The 17,282-nt window shown below is 49.2% G+C and overlaps 1 protein-coding gene across 5 annotated transcripts in view; it reads left to right on the top strand.

Annotated features, from left to right (window-relative positions):
• TULP4 (TUB like protein 4) overlaps positions 1–16,329 on the top strand; it is a 232,007-nt gene extending 215,678 nt beyond the window's left edge. For all 5 annotated transcript variants that reach the window (XM_059176654.1, XM_059176653.1, XM_059176650.1 and 2 more), the window contains 5 exons: positions 2,938–3,082; positions 4,358–4,451; positions 7,387–7,530; positions 10,137–12,652; positions 14,236–16,329. In XM_059176654.1, the coding sequence (XP_059032637.1) occupies positions 2,938–3,082; positions 4,358–4,451; positions 7,387–7,530; positions 10,137–12,652; positions 14,236–14,352 (3,016 nt within the window). In that variant the 3' untranslated portion in view covers positions 14,353–16,329. The remainder of the gene's footprint in view (positions 1–2,937; positions 3,083–4,357; positions 4,452–7,386; positions 7,531–10,136; positions 12,653–14,235) is intronic.
• The last annotated feature ends 953 nt before the right edge of the window (positions 16,330–17,282 follow it).

Here is a 17,282-nt window from a genome sequence, read left to right as displayed (position 1 = left end):
AGGGTCTGCCAGCGATAATTATAGGTTTCCTTTCTTCTCTCCTTTGGGTAGAAAAAGCCATCCACGGGAAGTTTGTGAGCCTCTGAACTCCTCAGGGTTAGTACTGATGGTGGGGGCACAGGGCGGCTAGAGCTCCCTGCTCACTTATTTGTTCTTCCAGTTTGAGAAAAGTAAGAAGAAGGTTTTACAGGAAGTATAATGTACTGTGTTGAACAGAATGCCCAGTTTAATACCTTATAATGCTGTTATTGGAAATAAATCATATACTAAAAAAATTTCATATGCCAAAGGTTTGTCCTAAAGAGTGGCCAAAAGCTTAGATTAGGTAGAAGGGCCTGTTGTGTCCTAGGTAAGAGCCCCGTCCGCTCCTGGCTCCACTCCCAAAGGCTGTATGAGCTCAGGGTGTCACCCTGAATGAACCCCTGACCCGGATGCCAGTGTCCTTACCTGTGGAAGGGAAAGGGTGGGCCAGATCCTCACTAAGCTCTCTTTAACTCTGAAATTCTGTGATGCTGTGCAAAATTAAGATCTAATTTATGTGCAGATACATACCTGCCCAGATCTCAAAGACCTAATTTCCTGTACAGGTGATAACGCAGAATATTTATCACCCAGTTGAAGGTAACATTTCCATCATCCTGTAAAGTTCTTTATGTCCCTTCTCATTCGATACCCACTCCCCAGGGTAATCACTCTTCTAAGTTCTGTCACTACAGATGAGTTTGACTTATTCTTGAATTTCATATAAATGGCATCAACAATATATACTCCTTTTTTATTTGACATTTTTTGCTCAACATAATGACTAAGACTCATTCGTGTGGTATGTGTCAGTGGTTTTTTTTCTTTGCTCTGTGGTTTCTACACTTTGTTTATTCCTTTCACCAGGATGGTTGATCTTAGGTAGTTTCCAATTTGGGGCTGTTAAGAATCAGCCCATTGTAGGCATCCTTACACAAGACTTCTTGGGGGCACATGCACTCATTTATCTCGGGTATACACTTAGCAGGAGACTTGCCGGGTTCTGGCACACCTGTAACTTTATTAGAAACTGCCAGCCAGTATCCCAGGGTGCCCCGCTGTTCTGAGTTCCTGTCAGCGGCCTCTGAGGCTTCTGTCCCCACCCATGTTTGCACTGTCACTGTGAGCAGATGGTTTTATCCCTTCTGCTGGGCAGGTGGGGGCGTCAGCAGTCTCTGGTGATCGCCAGTTTTTCATATGCTTAGTGACCATTTGGATCTCTGTTGGGTCTTTTGCCCACTTTTTTTTTTTTTTTTTTAAGATTTTATTTATTTATTTGACAGAGAGAGAGATCACAAATAGGCAGAGAGACAGACAGAGGGAGAGATGAGGAGAAGCAGGCTCCCTGCTGAGCAGAGAGCCCAACGCAGGACTCGATCCCAGGCCCCTGGGATCATGACCTGAGCCGAAGGCAGAGGCTTAACCCACCGAGCCACCCAGGCGCCCCCTTTTGCCCACTTTTTACTGAGTTGTTTTTCTCACATCAAGTTGTCAATCTTCATGTATTCTAGTTTTGAGTCTTTGGGCGGAGATACGCAGTGTCACATACGTGGTCTAACACAATATGAATTTCTTCTCTTATGATTAGTGCTTTTCATGTCCTATTTAAGAAATCTTTGTCTACTCTTTGGTCATAAAGACATTTTTCTGTTCTTGTCCAGAAACTTTGTAGTTTTAGCTTTCATACTTCAGTCTCAGATTACTTTTTGTGTATGGTGTGAGTTTTTCCATGTATATACCAATTGCTCAGATAATCTGATTGATTTTTTTTCATCTTTATTCTAAGCATATTGAAATTACAAATAAAATTATGAACTTTCCTACACTTTTGTAGTGTTTCAGCTTTTCCCATTAATTAAGGGAGAACATTTAACATATAAGCAACCAAACTCCTCACCTTGTAAATGTCCTTTTAAAGTTCCGGGATGTGGCGGTCTCTGGCGCTGGTCCTCATTCCTTCTGTCTTGCCCTGTGTTGAATCATCCTGCATGCCACAGCCGGACTAACCGTCCTCACACAGAGTTTTCACAAGCTCAGTCCCCGTGTCCCCCCAAACTTTGGGAGCCCCCGCTATCATAGCAAGCTCTCAAGCAACACTCATGAGGCTCAGTGCTTTTCTCTCATTGACTGCAGTCGACCTTAACATACTCATTTTTATAGCACTCTCTGTGGGTAGACCGGCATTAATATCCGTGTCCCTCGGTGACAAACAGAACTGAAGACCAGAGATAGAATGTAGGATCAAAAGGCAGCAGGGTAAAAGTAGACCCACAGATTTGATTTAAAATATGACAGCTGGTGAAAGGCTAGATCAGTCTGTCGAAATCCTAACATTGTAGTAGGAATTATAAAATCGTTGTGGCCTTAAGGTGAAAAATGGCTCTTCCCACTTGGTAGTTTCCCACATGCAGAAGGCATGTGGACGTTTCTAAACTTAATTATTAGTCAGTAGGAAGTCAACTACATTTAATTCTCTGAGGTTCCTTACAAATGAATCACTTGGTCTAATCTCACCGTAAAGTTTTTTAAGATTTATTTATTTGAGAGAAAAAAATAATGACAGAGAGCACAAGCAGAGAGAAGGAGAAGCAGGCTCTCCGCTGAGCAGGGAGCCCTTTGTGGGGCTTGATCTAGGACCCTGAGATCATGACTTGAGCCGAAGGCAGCCGCTTAACCCACTGAGCCACCCAGGCACTCCCTAATCTCACCATATTTTCAAATATATATTACATGGTATGCAATTCTGTTCTTTCTTCACATTCACGAAACAAAAGCAGGTGGGAAAGGCTTGGATAAAGGGACCTGGCCCCTGGAACATGGCACCCATGGTGGCCACCAGAGCACGGAGAAGAGGGCCATGGCAGTGGGCGCCTCCCCCACCTGTGGGACCTGACCCTCCTGGCCTTGTCTCCACAGGATCAACATTGAGGCCCGGAAGTCTCCCAAGCTGTCCCGGGCTGCTCAGGAGATGTCCAGGTCTCCCCGGTTGCCGATGCGCAAGCCCTCCATTGGCTCGCCCAGCCTGACACGAAGAGAGTTTCCCTTTGAAGACATCACTCAGGTAGCTCCTGGGCTCCAGGGCGGTTCCGTGTGTCTGATGCTCTCCTGCTCTTCTTGCCGTCCTCAGTGTGTGCCTGATGGGGGCTGAGCCCTCGGCACAGGCCCTCGTCACACCTGCACTCGCCACCCCAGCCTCCGTGCCTGTCACTGCCATTCCAGACACGGGGCATAGAGAACCAGAGCCCTGTTTGCCTTCCTTACTCCCCTGCCCTCGGGCAGGCCCCAGTACCTTCACGTCCCCCAGGACCTCCTTCCCACCTCAGACACCCCTCTGTTGCCATGTGAGTCTTTTCACAGATAGCTCTGGTTGAGACCTAGCCACACTCCTCCCCTCTGCTCCCTCAAGCCACGTCTGACCCTTCGGTGACTCTTGGTGTCCACAGGAGCCAGTCCCTGCTGGCGGCCCCCCCATCTGGTGCTGTCTGTCCCTCCGTCCTGGTTCCCCTCAATGCCCTCCAGGTGCCACAGCCTCACTGTTGACTGGCTGCCTTCTGCGTTTGTGCCTTCGATGTGCCTGGGTCACCAGGGTTCCCTGGCTCCCCCTTCTGTCTTCCCTTCTTGCTTCTGCCGGCATGCTTCCACGCAGAACCGTCACAAAGGCGTCCGTCCCTGGCTCAGCCGCAGCAGTCCCCAAGCACCTTGCTGTACCTCCCTGACACCATTTCTCAGTGCCTGCCTTGTCTGCACATAATTCTAAGCCTGCATCCTGCACTGGGTTATCAGCCCTTTGAGGAGCTACAGTTTATTCATCTCTGTTATCACTCTTCGCACATATTATACACACGTGGCCGAAGCATACTGATCATTTTTAAAAACTTTCTTAATTGAATGAGGAAACGGATAATTGGCTGGTTTGTGGACATACTGCTTTCAGTGCAACTGGTATTTTTAGGACAAATGGACTCAGAGCTGGGTATACCCTCTCTAGTTCAGTGACTGGAGGAAAAGAAAAGGTGAAGAAAAATGTGCCCAGAGCACCCTTGTGGACTTTTTAACCTGCGCACGTGTGGACACACTGGGACACATCCCCTCACTCCCCAGCTGCGACTCTCAGCTCCGTGAGCCACCGCTCAGAAACACGTGCCTGACATGTTCTCGTTAGCGTCTGGTCTTAAAAAGGGTAGAATGATAAAGAGAATGAGTATTTCCAGCAGTGCCCACCATTTTCTGTGACTTTCTAAGCAAAAACGTTAACATTCGTAGTTCCTAAGTCATCAATAGAAAATATGAAAACAGATTGTGATTTTTTTTTTCCCTTTCCCCCCTCTTCCTACAGCACAACTATCTTGCTCAGGTCACGTCTAATATCTGGGGAACCAAGTTTAAGATTGTGGGCTTGGCTGCTTTCCTGCCAACCAACCTCGGTGCAGGTAAAAACCATGTCTCTTCTCTTCCCGTTCTGTCAGTTGAAACTGAGACTAAAAAGACCATTCAAATGAGTTCTTATCGCACCAAAACATTAGCATGTACTTTATTCACCTTCAAACTTTGCCACTACCCACTGTGATTTCACAAAAATTAGAATTATTACTCCATTGCTTTTTACCAGCCGTGCTTTCATTTTTTTGTGTAATCCTGACTTATGAAAAGACAGAACCAGCTGCAGTGTCTAACAGAGGTTTGATAGGGTTCTGGTTATCTGATTTCTGGCCTTTCATTATGGGCAGGTTTAGGTACCAGTATCTTTAGGTTCTCGAGTCAGAAGACAGTTGAGGTTCAGAAGGCAATAAAGACCATAAGAAGCGGACTGTTAATACATTTCTGTGTGGTAAACCCTTAGAGCTGGCACCTAGAAGTCCCAGATAAGTGCCCTCTCCATGAGAAGTTTGAGACACTGAGGAAAACAAAAGAATGGGAGTAAAAGCTGGGCTAGAACCTGACATTTGCGTTCTTTCTGTACTCTTCTCTAATGAGTAGTACTAATGTGTCATGTTTACTTGGGGACAGAGAAGGAATGAAATGACAGAAGGTCCTTTTCAAAGCAGCCTCATGCCAATAGGCACATCCCTGGGTGGGCTGCGGACACATGCTGTCGCCCCTCCACCACAGCCTTGCTAGATTGCCTCATCATTTGGCACACACAGCTCTCTCTGGAAGGCCAAGCTTGCCAATGGATGGTGGGCCCATCTTTTTTTTTTTTTTTTTTAAAGATTTTATTTATTTATTTGACAGAGATCACAAGTAGACCAGAGAGGCAGGCAGAGAGAGAGGGGGGAAGCAGGCTCCCTGCTGAGCAGAGAGCCTGATGTGGGGCTCGATCCCAGGACCCTGAGAACATGACCTGAGCCGAAGGCAGGGGCTTTAACCCACTGAGCCACCAGGCGCCCCTGGTGGTCCCATCTTGAATGGCTCTGTGTAACCTACTGCTAAAAATGGTTTTTGAAAAATTCTGAATCTGCCTTTTGGATTTGTTTCAGACACAGATCCTTTCAATTAAATAATTTTTGCAAAGCAGGTGTTAAGTAGAGCTGTGCCATGTATGCATGGTAAGAGACTAAATTGTGCTGCATGCGGATTTTTCCTTTTGCGGCTTCTCAGCTCAAAGAAAAAGAGGAATAAAAGTAAGACATAAAACGGACTTAGAAAATAACAATAGGCTGTTCCTGCACATAATGCCAAGAAAGGAAAGGCTCTGATAACCACGGAAGCATGTTCTTCAGTAACACAGCCATGCCCCACTGGTGCACATGGCGATGCTTGTCACCACAGTGTGAGTGTCCTGTTGTCCCCATCCATGAGCTGGGAACTGAGCCATCTGCCTACCGTACGTATACACTGGAAAGAGAAATGGAGTCTTAGTGCATCTTTCCCTTCTGGATGTTGAATAGATCCACACATAAGTCAAGGACCTTGATATGGGAGAACCTCTAAGTGCCCTCACTGTACACGGTACTCCAGTGTGAGGAACTCAAGTGCCCAGGATTGAACTTCCTGTAGGACTACTGTGAAATCACTGTCCTGATCACATACCATTTTTAAAAGAGCATTTTAGCTATTACTATTCATTTGTCAAGCTAAGCAAATTTTCCACTTGATTCTGTCTCTTGGGTTCTAAAAGATGTGTAAGTTACATGTGGCACCCTCTTAAATAATTTTTGGCACTCTAATGTCAAAACGTAGAGTACTGTTGGATATATTTTATATTGGATAATTTGTTTGCTTCAGTTGAATTATCTGGCCCGTGAAATTTTATTTCTGATTTTTTGCTTTCTCAATTTAAAAAATATAGAATAAATTCCAAATTCAAGAGATTTGAAGTGGTATTCAGTAAAACTCCATCTCGTCTTTATCTCCAGCCACTTAGTCTTTTCCCCCTTGGAAGCAACTTTTTTTTTAATCCCTCCTGAGATTTTACAGTTTTATTTCTTTTATCAATCTAAACAACAAAGAATAGTCCTTTACATCATTAATTTTTAAGCTGTAGAGAATTGTCCAGAATTTTTAAGCCAAAATTGTCTTCTGTGGGTGAGAGAGACGAACACACGAATAAAGGCCTGTGTCTTACTGGAAAATCGTCCTAGCCCACAGCAGTGCAAGTGTCAGCCTCATAGAGGCCTTTCATCAGTGAGGTCCTGCTGGGCTGTAGGAATGTGAGCCAGTCAGCCACCAGGTGCTAGCGGGCAGCTGTGGGGCCGGAGCTGGGTCTAACAAAACGAGAATCACAGTAATAATTCAAGAACTTGTACTTACCTGACAGGAAAGAGCATTAAACATAAAGGAAAGTTGATCCTGACTTTAACCTCCTGTGAAAGAAAGAAACAGTGTGGAAGTTCACTAAATCTCTGTCCTGATCATGAGGTTGAAGTTGAAAGTCAGGAAGATGAGAATCCAGTCCTGAGTAAGGGCAGTGTTTAGTTCCAACCTGACCCGTGTCACCCCGTCTCCTGGGTTGCATGAGATCCCCTGAGCTTGGCACTCTGCTTATCACAACTATTTTTATTAAATTAGAATTCCGATATCAAGTGAGGCTTTAAAAAATTGTATTTGTCCTATCCCAACTCATTCCAGAAAAGCATTTAAGTCTAGGACATGTTTTTGACATTTGCAATGTGGGGTTCCCTAGACAGACCACTTGGCAAAGTGACTGGGCTAGACAGAGGAGTTGCTGTAAGGGAATCTAAGGCGCAGCTGGGTGGCCAGTGGCGTGTGGGAGGAAGACAAAGACCCGCTCTCGGATTCTCCCCTGCTTTCTCATGGCAGGGACTCCACGGTCCCATTTCTCTTCCCGTGACTCTGCCGGTGCTTGGCTGTCCTCGTGCACGTCTCTGTTAACAGCGCTTTCCTCCTTCCCCCCGACCCCCGCAGTAATCTATAAAACCAGCCTCCTGCACCTCCAGCCGCGGCAGATGACCATCTATCTCCCAGAGGTTCGGAAGATTTCCATGGACTATGTTAATTTGCCTGTCTTCAACCCGAATGTTTTCAGTGAGGATGAAGATGATTTACCAGGTGTGTTCGTAGGGGATCATGATGGGGGCAGAGCGCTAAGTAGTAGAGGATTACAGCATGTCCACCCGTGCCCACCGCCCTGGTTTGGAAGAGGTGTAACTTCCTCAGTTGGTGGGTGTGCTGAAGGTTGTACTGTGGCTGCTTTGGGGAGATGGGGAGCTACTAGAGCAAGGACGATGAGGGTGACCGTGACGCCTCATTTCCACAGAATATTCTGCCGTCTTGCTTCATCTTCACAGAGGTGCTCAGTCATGCACGCAGTCAGAGAGGTTAACAGGACTGATGAGAATTCCACAAAATCAGAACTGAAACCGGCTCTCGGCCCTAGGCTAGCCTTCCTCTTGTCAGCCCCCGCTTAGAGAGCAGTGTCACTCCCCTGGTCCCCTGACTCCCGCAGAGCCCAGGGTCTCGAACGCACCCTGTCTCCAGGACAGAAAGCCTTTACCTGCAGACCACTCTCTCCCGCTGTGCAGCGCACATCTCCGCGGACAGAAGCCTGGGCTCAGTTAAAGGTGAATTCTGGCACAAGCTTTTAAAATCCCAGTTTACAAGTTTTCAAATATCTATAGCACTTGAATTAAGGGTTTTCTAGGGGGTGTGGATCCTATTTTGATTAACAGAGTAGAATGATTTCTAGGTTATCTGCCAGTTATTTCCATGTAAGTGGTTTCAAAAAAATACCTACCTGTAATTTTATAAATATGAGGACTTCTCTACTTAGAACCAAGCAGGTTCTGAAAGTCTCTGGTTTTTGAGCCAGAGGAATCCTACCCGGGCTACTGACTTCTGTGTCTGGTGGGTTTGGAACAGAGGGGCTGTGGTTCTTGCCGTGGAACAGGGAAGGACGCGCAGGCCAGCTCAGGCTCTGAACTTGGGGGGTTGTTGTTTACCTTTTTCACAGGTTTTTATCTGTAAAATTATTCGTACAGTACTTTCGGAGAGGAGCCGACTTTGGTTTTCCCATGGTTGTAGCTCTCCTCAGAGGGGCAGTAGGCGTTCTAGACCGTCCAAGTTCTAATGGGCACAGTTTTGCAGCCCCATCAATCTGCGGTTTGGTGAAGCCTCACACGTGAGCTTCGTATACAGCACGTCCCCTGCCATTTCAGAATCTGAAGCAGCATCAGACACACCTTCTGAATAACGCCCTCCCGGGGCTCCCGGGTGCTGCTCCCCAGTGCTCCGCGCTCACCTGCTGCTGTTCCCGTCTGGCCTTCCCATTCGGGGCAGCATTCTCTCTCAGGCCTCGCACTTAATGCTGACGACAGAGAGACTCTTCTTTGTATCAGGGAAGAGCCCGGCGCTCAGTGCAGATGGGTGAACATCTGGAGGAGGGTCTGAACAGGATTAATAAAAAATGAGACGGACCCAGACTCACGCAGCCAGGAGATAGTTGCATCTCACTAGTGGGCCCCAGGGAAGGGGGAATCTGATTGGAACCAAGGGTGGGCTTAGCTTTTTTTTTTTTTTCTTTTTAAGATTTATTTATCTATTAGAGAGATAGAAAAAACGTGAGTAGGGAGCAGCAGGCAGAGGGAGAGGGAGAAGCAGACTCCCCACTGAGCAGAGAGCCCAATGTGAGGTTCGATCCCAGGACCCCGAGATCATGACCTGAGCCGAAGGCAGACGCTTAACCAACTGAGCCACCCCGGTGCCCCCGGCTTAGCTTTCGATGAGCTAGCTGCCCTCATTCTGTAGCTGTGGTAAAAGGTCAGACAGCCTTTACAGCTGGCTAGTCAAATCTTGCTTGCTGCGCATACACTAGTTGCCACGTAGAACTTAAAGGCCCAAATAAGCAAACTTGCCAGTGCCTGATGGTACTTTAAGCAGGGCAGTCTAAACGGTGGTTCTGAGCCCCCGCCTGTGGTGTGTAGGGCATCGCTCAAATTTGTGCTTTGTTAAGTTCCCTATCTGTACAAAGAGACTATAGTTACAGGGTTTTACAAAGGGGGGCTGTACCTTACACACTGTTAGAAATGCTGAACAGCACATAAATTAGGAAATGATCCTCCCCAAATAATGCTTATTTGCTAGAAGATTCTTTTCTTTGGTATCTCTACTGCCTTTTACATGGTTCTATTTACAGAAACTTAATTTGTGTACAAATTTCACATTACATCTGCTCTTAACACTTTCCCATATTAACCAGTCTGTAATTGTGGATAAACCTACCCAGGACCCTAGGCAGTATAAGTGCCCCGTGGAGTGTCATGCTACATATCATAATTCTCTTCTTGCATAAAAGAATGGGCCATTTTATGAATTCATGAGTAAAAAGCATCTTTTTGAACAGTTAAGTATTAAAAAATAAAATAAATTTTTTTAAAAAGTTAAGTATGTGCCCTAGTACCATTTAGGTACCAAATTCAGAAGGTTCAAAAGTATATTCATTGGAAATCTTTGCGTGTGTCCTTCCAGAAACCTTAGAGAAACTGTAGAACTTGTGTGAAAGGTCTAGCTTTTCCCCAAGCAAACTTCTCTCCGTCCGTAGCAATTGTATTTTGTATGCAGAAGGACTGGATGAGTTGATTAGTTGTTGTATTACTTATTCTGATCCAGTTTCACAGCACTGTTTTGTAAGCAGTTCATTTGTTCCCTTTTCCTCCCAGTGACAGGAGCATCTGGTGTGCCTGAGAGCAACCCCCCTTGCACGGTGAACATCCCTATTGCGCCCATTCACAGCTCGGCACAGGCTATGTCCCCTACTCAGAGCATAGGCTTGGTGCAGTCCCTGCTGGCCAATCAGAATGTGCAGCTGGACGTCCTGACCAATCAGACCACGGCAGTGGGGACATCTGAGCACGGAAGTGACAGTGCCACCCAGTACCCTGTCTCCAACCGCTACTCCAGCCCCGGACAGGTGATCTTTGGAGGTGTGGAGATGGGCCGCATCGTCCCCAGCCCTGCTCAGCTGTCCCTGCCGCCGCCCACCCAGGGAGCCATCCAGCTGTCGGTGGTGGACCATGGAGACCGAGATCATGACCACCTGCAGAAGTCCGCCAAGGCCCTGCGGCCTGTGGCGCAGCTGGCCGCGGAAGGGGACGCAGTGGTGTTCAGTGCCCCACAGGAGGTCCAGGTGGCGAAGATGAACCCACCACCCCCCTACCCCGGAACCATCCCCGCAGCCCCCACCACCGCAGCACCGCCGCCCCCGCTGCCACCCCCGCAGCCCCCGGTGGACACGTGCCTGAAGAAGGGCGACTTCTCCCTGTACCCCACAGCAGCCCATTACCAGACGCCCCTGGGCTACGAGAGGATCACCACCTTCGACAGCAGCGGCAACGTGGAAGAGGTATGCCGGCCGCGGACGCGGATGCTCTGCTCCCAGAACACCTACACCCTCCCCGGCCCGGGCAGCTCGGCCACCCTGAGGCTCACCGCCACGGAGAAGAAGGTCCCCCAGCCCTGCACCAGTGCGACCCTGAACCGCCTGACGGTCCCCCGCTACTCCATCCCGACCGGAGACCCACCCCCGTACCCCGAAATCGCCGGCCCCCTGCCCGGCAGGGGCGCTGCCCAGAGGCCCGACAGTCTCATCCACGCCACGCTGCGCAGGAACAACCGCGAGGTGGCGCTCAAGGCGGCGCAGCTGGCCGAGCCCCCGAGGGCCCCACCGCAGCACCCGCCCAAGCCCAAGGGCGCCGTGCAGTTTCCGGTGAGGCCCCCGCCCGCCCTGTACACCTGCAGCCAGTGCAGCGGCGGGGGTGCGGCTGGGCGGCCGGAGCCGGGCGCTGGGGGTGCAGGGGGCGCGCAGCCGGGATCGGGCCTGGCACACGCCGCCAGCACCTCCCCGCTGACCTCCCAGTCGTCCTACAGCCTCCTGAGCCCGCCAGACGGGGCCCGCGACCGCGCCGACTATGTTAACTCGGCCTTCACTGAGGACGAGGCGCTGGCCCAGCACTGTCAGGTGGAGAAGCCCCTGAGGCACCCCGCGCTGCCCGAAGCTGCTGTGGCCGTAAAACGGCCACCACCTTACCAGTGGGACCCTGTGCTGGGGGAGGACATTTGGGTTCCTCAGGAAAGGACAGCACAGACTGCAGTGCCCAACCCCCTGAAACTGCCCCCACTGATTGTAGGTCAGAGCCAGCACCTGGATGTGTCCCGAGTGCCCTTTGTCTCCCCCAAGTCTCCCGCCAGTCCTACTGCCACTTTCCACACAGGCTATGGGATGGGAATGCCGTATCCAGGAAGCTATAACACACCCCCTTTGCCGGGGGTGCAGACTCCCTGCTCCCCAAAAGATGCCCTGTCCCCCACGCCGTTCGCACCACAGGAGTCGGCAGTGGTTCTGCAACCCACCTACCCACCCAGCCTCTCCTACTGCACCCTGCCCCCCATGTATCCGGGAAGCAGCACCTGCTCGAGTTTACAGCTGCCACCTATCGCCTTGCACCCCTGGAGTTCCTATAGCCCTTGCCCGCCTGTGCAAAACCCCCAGGGCACTCTGCCCCCCAAGGCACACCTGGTGATAGAGAAGCCCCTCGTGTCCCCACCGCCCACTGACCTCCAAAGCCACTTGGGTACCGAGGTGATGGTAGAGACCACAGACAACTTCCAAGAAGTCCTCTCCCTGACAGAGAGCCCGGTGCCCCAGCGGACAGAGAAATTCGGGAAGAAGAACCGGAAGCGCCTGGACAGCCGAGCGGAGGAAGGAAACGTTCAGGCCATCACGGAGGGCAAAGTGAAGAAGGAGGCGCGGGCTCTGAGTGACTTTAATTCCCTCATCTCCAGCCCCCGCCTGGGGAGGGAAAAGAAGAAAGTGAAGAGTCAGAAAGACCAACTGAAGTCCAAGAAGTTGAACAAGACGAATGAGTTCCAGGACAGCTCAGAGAGCGAGCCCGAGCTGTTCATCAGCGGGGATGAGCTGATGAACCAAAGCCAGGGCAGCAAGAAGGGCTGGAAAAGCAAGCGGAGCCTGAGGACGGCCAGCGAGCTGGAAGAGTTCAAGTGCCGGAAAGCCAGCGAGAAGGAGGACGGGCGGCTGGGCAGCCAGGGCTTCGTGTATGTCATGGCCAACAAGCAGCCTCTGTGGAACGAAGCCACACAGGTGTACCAGCTGGACTTCGGGGGACGGGTGACCCAAGAGTCGGCCAAGAACTTCCAGATCGAGCTGGAGGGGCGGCAGGTAAGCAAACGTGTCTTGGGCCATGGCCGGTTCCACTGCATTCTGGTCTTGACCAGTCGGGTGAGGCGGGGGCTGAAAACCTGCTGAAGGATGGCCCTGCTTCCGCCTGCAGGAGCCCCGGGAGAAATGCAGAATACAACTGTGGCTCTCAAGTGGGGCCGATCGTGGTTGTACTTTACCCGGTGCCATTGCTGGCTTTTTTTTTTTTTTTTTAAACTTCTTGTCAAAGCAGCACATGTACTGATTTTTCAAAGTCAGATGATTCTGCCAGAACCAGGAGGAAAACTAGCAGGCCCCTCCCTGCCCAGTGCACGGCCCCCTCCCAAACGCCGCTCTCCTCCGGGACACACATTCCTCCAGCTCCGTTGCTTCTGGTAGTTGACAACATGTTCCCACTTGTGTTTATTGATTTTTCAGTTTTTCACATCATGTATCGACTTGTTCCTGAGGGGTAGGAGGGTTGATTTGGATCACCCCACTGCCTTATACGCACACATGAACTTCCCCTGTTCTTACTCAGTGTACTCACTGGGTGTTCATTATGCCCGCATACACGATTTACAGCTGAGCCACAGATGACGGCTTATTTATATTTCCTTTTTCCTGTACAGTTTTTCTTTCCCTAGACATAATAATTAGCCAGTGTGGGTTTGCCTCTTCCAGTGTATTTATGACTGAGTCCTTCCCTGATTCTCTGGCGTAAGGTACATGACACACGGGGTGACTTGTCACTGGTTCCTGCTGCAGCCTGAAACGGTAGCACTCACTGTGCCGTGTCGCTGTCGTTCTGCACACACACCTTCTTACCGTCCTGGCAGTTGCCGTCACCCTGCATGTTTAAATCTCATGTTCATTAATTCACTCAACAAATATTTAGTGAGGGTCTGCCTGGTAGTCCTCTGAGCCAGGAGTCAGCAATTGGGGGCCCACAGACCAGTCCATCCTGCTGCCTTTTTAAATAAAGTTTTATTGGAACGCAGCCGTGGGCGTCCGCTGAACATTGGCTGAGGCTGTTTTCGTCCTGCGGCAGGGTTAGAGCTGTGGCAAAGACCCTGTGACCCACAAAGCCTAAAACCCTCATCATGAGCCCTTCACAGAGAGCTTTCTGGGCTTGCTCCAGGCGCTGAAGCTAGAGCCCTGGGGAAAACGGAATGTCCCTGTGCTCCCTAAGCACTGAAAGGACAAAGGAGAGAGGAGCACCAGGGGAGGGAGGGGACTGTTTTATCCCTCTCTGAGCAGTGGATGTGTCTCTTAACCCTTTACTAGCCTATAGATTCTTCCCTCAACTTGTCCGTTCTCCTTTCTGCTTCCTTGGTGAGGAAACCGCTCTTTGAGCTGCGGAGCTTTCCACGCTCCGAATTTTTCTCATTATCTTCCCACTTGCACGTTTGACATGTTCCCTCGCCCGCTTTATTTCTGACAAACTCGCGGTGAGATCGAGAAGCTTGGTCAGCGTCTCCGGTCGGCACACCGGCCTCCCAGCCTGGCCGTCCCCTTCCCTCGGGAGCGGCGCCGACGAGGCTGTTTCCCACCTCGTGCTCTCTTCATGTCTCTGCTTCTCTGCCCTCTCCACCCGACTCCAGGTGATGCAGTTTGGAAGGATTGACGGCAACGCGTACATTCTGGACTTCCAGTACCCCTTCTCCGCTGTGCAGGCCTTCGCCGTGGCCCTGGCCAATGTGACTCAGCGCCTGAAGTAAGGACACTGGTGTGGGGCAGACGGAGAGGCCTCCTCGAGGCGCCCGAGATGTCGCCCGGGGCCCCGGTGTCTGGGACCAGAAGACGAGCAAAACTGGAAGAATCTGTCAGGCCCAGGAGAAGGGACTGACCTTTCATTGTTGTCGTTTGTTTGGCCTTTTATAATCCTTTATTGTTTCTCTTTCTTCTTTCTTTTCAAACAAAAAGAATACAGGAAGAGTGGGATTTGCAAGCAGAGGGGGTGAGGCACCTGGTGTCTTTAGGAAACACAGTTGCTGTGGGGATGTCCTGCTGCCTTTGCTTCTGTCCGCGCCGCCGGGGCAGGGGGGCCCCCGGGAGGAAGGGACCCCGCCCGCCCGCGGATCTCCGCGCTCCACGCGTCTCGCTTTGTGACGCCTTCGTACCATAACCACTTGTCTGGAAACAAAATGCTTTGTAAAAAGAACCAAAAGCCTGGGGGTCCAGGTTCTTGGAGGGGGCGTTGAATCCACACCCGTCCTGTTACTTCCCCAGGGGCGACTCGGTGGCTGTTGGGGGTTACGGAGGCCGCGCGGTGAGGCTCCCAGGAGTGGGCTGTGCGGCGCTGCCCTTAGCAGGGGTAAGCGCGGAGGGGGCGTCCGCGAGGGGCCCAGCCGGAGGCGCCGGGAATGGTACACGGGCTCGGCTCCTCTCAGAGGCTGTTCACATGAGAGACCCCACCCGTGTCATCTTAGAACGTGGCAGCATCCCACTGGTTCAGGGAGGTTTGCCTTCCGGAGAAGGGAGGGACAAAACGGATCGGTCCTGGCGTGTCGTGGGGTAGCTGCCTGGTCATCTAGCACCTTGGGCGACCACTAGGTACTCACCTGCTGAAAAGCCACCTTAGTCCCCTCCACCCCTCTGTTGTTTAGTCTGGAAAGTGTGGCCGGAGACGTTCTCCTTCCCACTAGATAAGCTGCTGCGCTTTCTCTTTCTGGAGATGCTGAGACATTGGTCTGAAAGTGCGCCTTTCTTCTCAGCCACGTTAAAACCCAGTTGACTAGAGATGTTTCCTGATCGGTTAGAAATGTAACAAAACCGTAGGCATTTGCCAGGGTGTTTAAAGAGATATAGTAATCTCTTTGAAACAAGTCTCACAGTTGTACTGGGAGGGAAAAAAAAAGTTCTTTATTAATTGTACAGACTGTTTACTGAGGAGATGAACCACTGGGAACACATTATTAAAATTATAGTACTTAAGACAGCTGGTTAATTACAAAAAAGAAAGAAAAATCTGAGATGATCTTTTCCCTCCACCTCCTCCTTAGGGGACGCCGCGGGCAGCACTGAGCCCCGGTAACAAACCCGGTTCACAGTTGTCACTTACTCCAACATGTCATGTGTTTAGGGCAGGAGCATGGGACTGTCTACTTGCAGGGAGTCCTCCGTGTGCATTTGGTTTGGAGCAGACAAATGAGAGACACTGTAGAGAAGTCTTTTGAAAGTATGTATTTTTACATTCCTTGTTTTGGTTTAAAAACTAGAAAAGGCACCGGCCCATTCCTTCCCCACAGCAAGACAGCATCACTCACCATTCTCTCCAAACCCTGAAGAAACACACATGAGGACAGCTCCCAGCTAACGTCCGAGTTTTCCAGCTTGTATTTTAAAATATTGAACCTGATTTTTTGTGGGTCAATTCTTTGAGAAAGAATTTAGCAGTGTATTCAGAATTATATAATTCTTTTATAGGAGTTTCTGTAGCTTGGTAAGATGTTTCAATGCTTATTAGTTGTGCAATAATGGTTATGACCTATTTCTAAAATAATTTAAATGCAGTTCCCCTGTTTTGTTGTCCAAGAGATTATTTATCTTGCTTTAATAGTGTTCTTAGGAATTCTTTTGTTACTATATACTGGTGAGTTATGCCCATTTTATTTATTTAGAAAAATAGTGTGTTTGTAATGAGTTATTTGGTAGCAGCGTATTTTGCTGCGAGAAATAAAGAGGATATGATAGAAGGTTTTTTCTGCTGGACAATTTGTAACTTTTCTAATTGGGAAAAAATTCCTATTAATCCTTTAAAGGCAATTTTTTTTTTTTTTGCATTCTTTGGTATTGATTATATACAAAAGAGTCGATTCCTTTGAGACAACACATCCTAAAATAATAGTGCCCCCTCTTTTGAACATTTTATTTTTAGTTAAAAATAAAAGGTGCTACGAAATGTAAAGAGGAATGAGAGCAGCAAAGGAAGGCACTATTGTCAGTAAGTGTCCGCTTTCCAGATTCTCAGATTGGTTCTTAAGATACAGAGACCATGAAAAAATACGTTTTAGAGTTTTTCTTATTACTAAGAGCAAGTAGAGGGGGAAATCCTTGGAATAAAAACTGTGAAAAGAAAGTGAGTATTTGTAGCAAATAATTCAACTTTCTAAATTCTGAGCTCATTCCCCAAAAGGCCTCTTCCATACGTGGAGGCAGAGGCCTGGTCCGGGAGGTCTGCATACCTGAGGGGCAGCGGCTGCCCAACCCTGTGCTCTGGCCCAAAGGAGGAAAACAGGCCCACGCGCCTCATACTTCCACGGGTCTGCGCACTCGTGATATGGTATCTTTCAAGTTGATGGCGATGGCTTCACTTACTTTAAAAGTCATCTTTATTCAGTCTCAATTTATTAAATACTACTAAAGTAGTACTTTAAACAGCAGAATTCTACATACTTCATGTTTATTAATAGCAACTTATGAATATTGAGATACCTCATTGAATCTCTAAATTTAAAACCATCAGCCCCATCAACTACTTAAAGAATCCTTACCTTTTTGAAGAAAGCTGTGTATTAACAAACATAAAAACCGATTTTAAGTTTGTTTCAACTCTAACCTCATCAAACCAAAGGCGCAGATTTGTGGACGGCGTATCCACTGAATGCATATCCTAAGAAAAACCAATGCCACGGAAGCAGGAAAATGC

Source organism: Mustela lutreola, chromosome 6 (genome assembly GCF_030435805.1).
Source record: "Mustela lutreola isolate mMusLut2 chromosome 6, mMusLut2.pri, whole genome shotgun sequence".
NCBI classification, from domain to species: domain Eukaryota; kingdom Metazoa; phylum Chordata; class Mammalia; order Carnivora; family Mustelidae; genus Mustela; species Mustela lutreola.
This window is presented reverse-complemented; position numbering and strand designations above follow the sequence as displayed.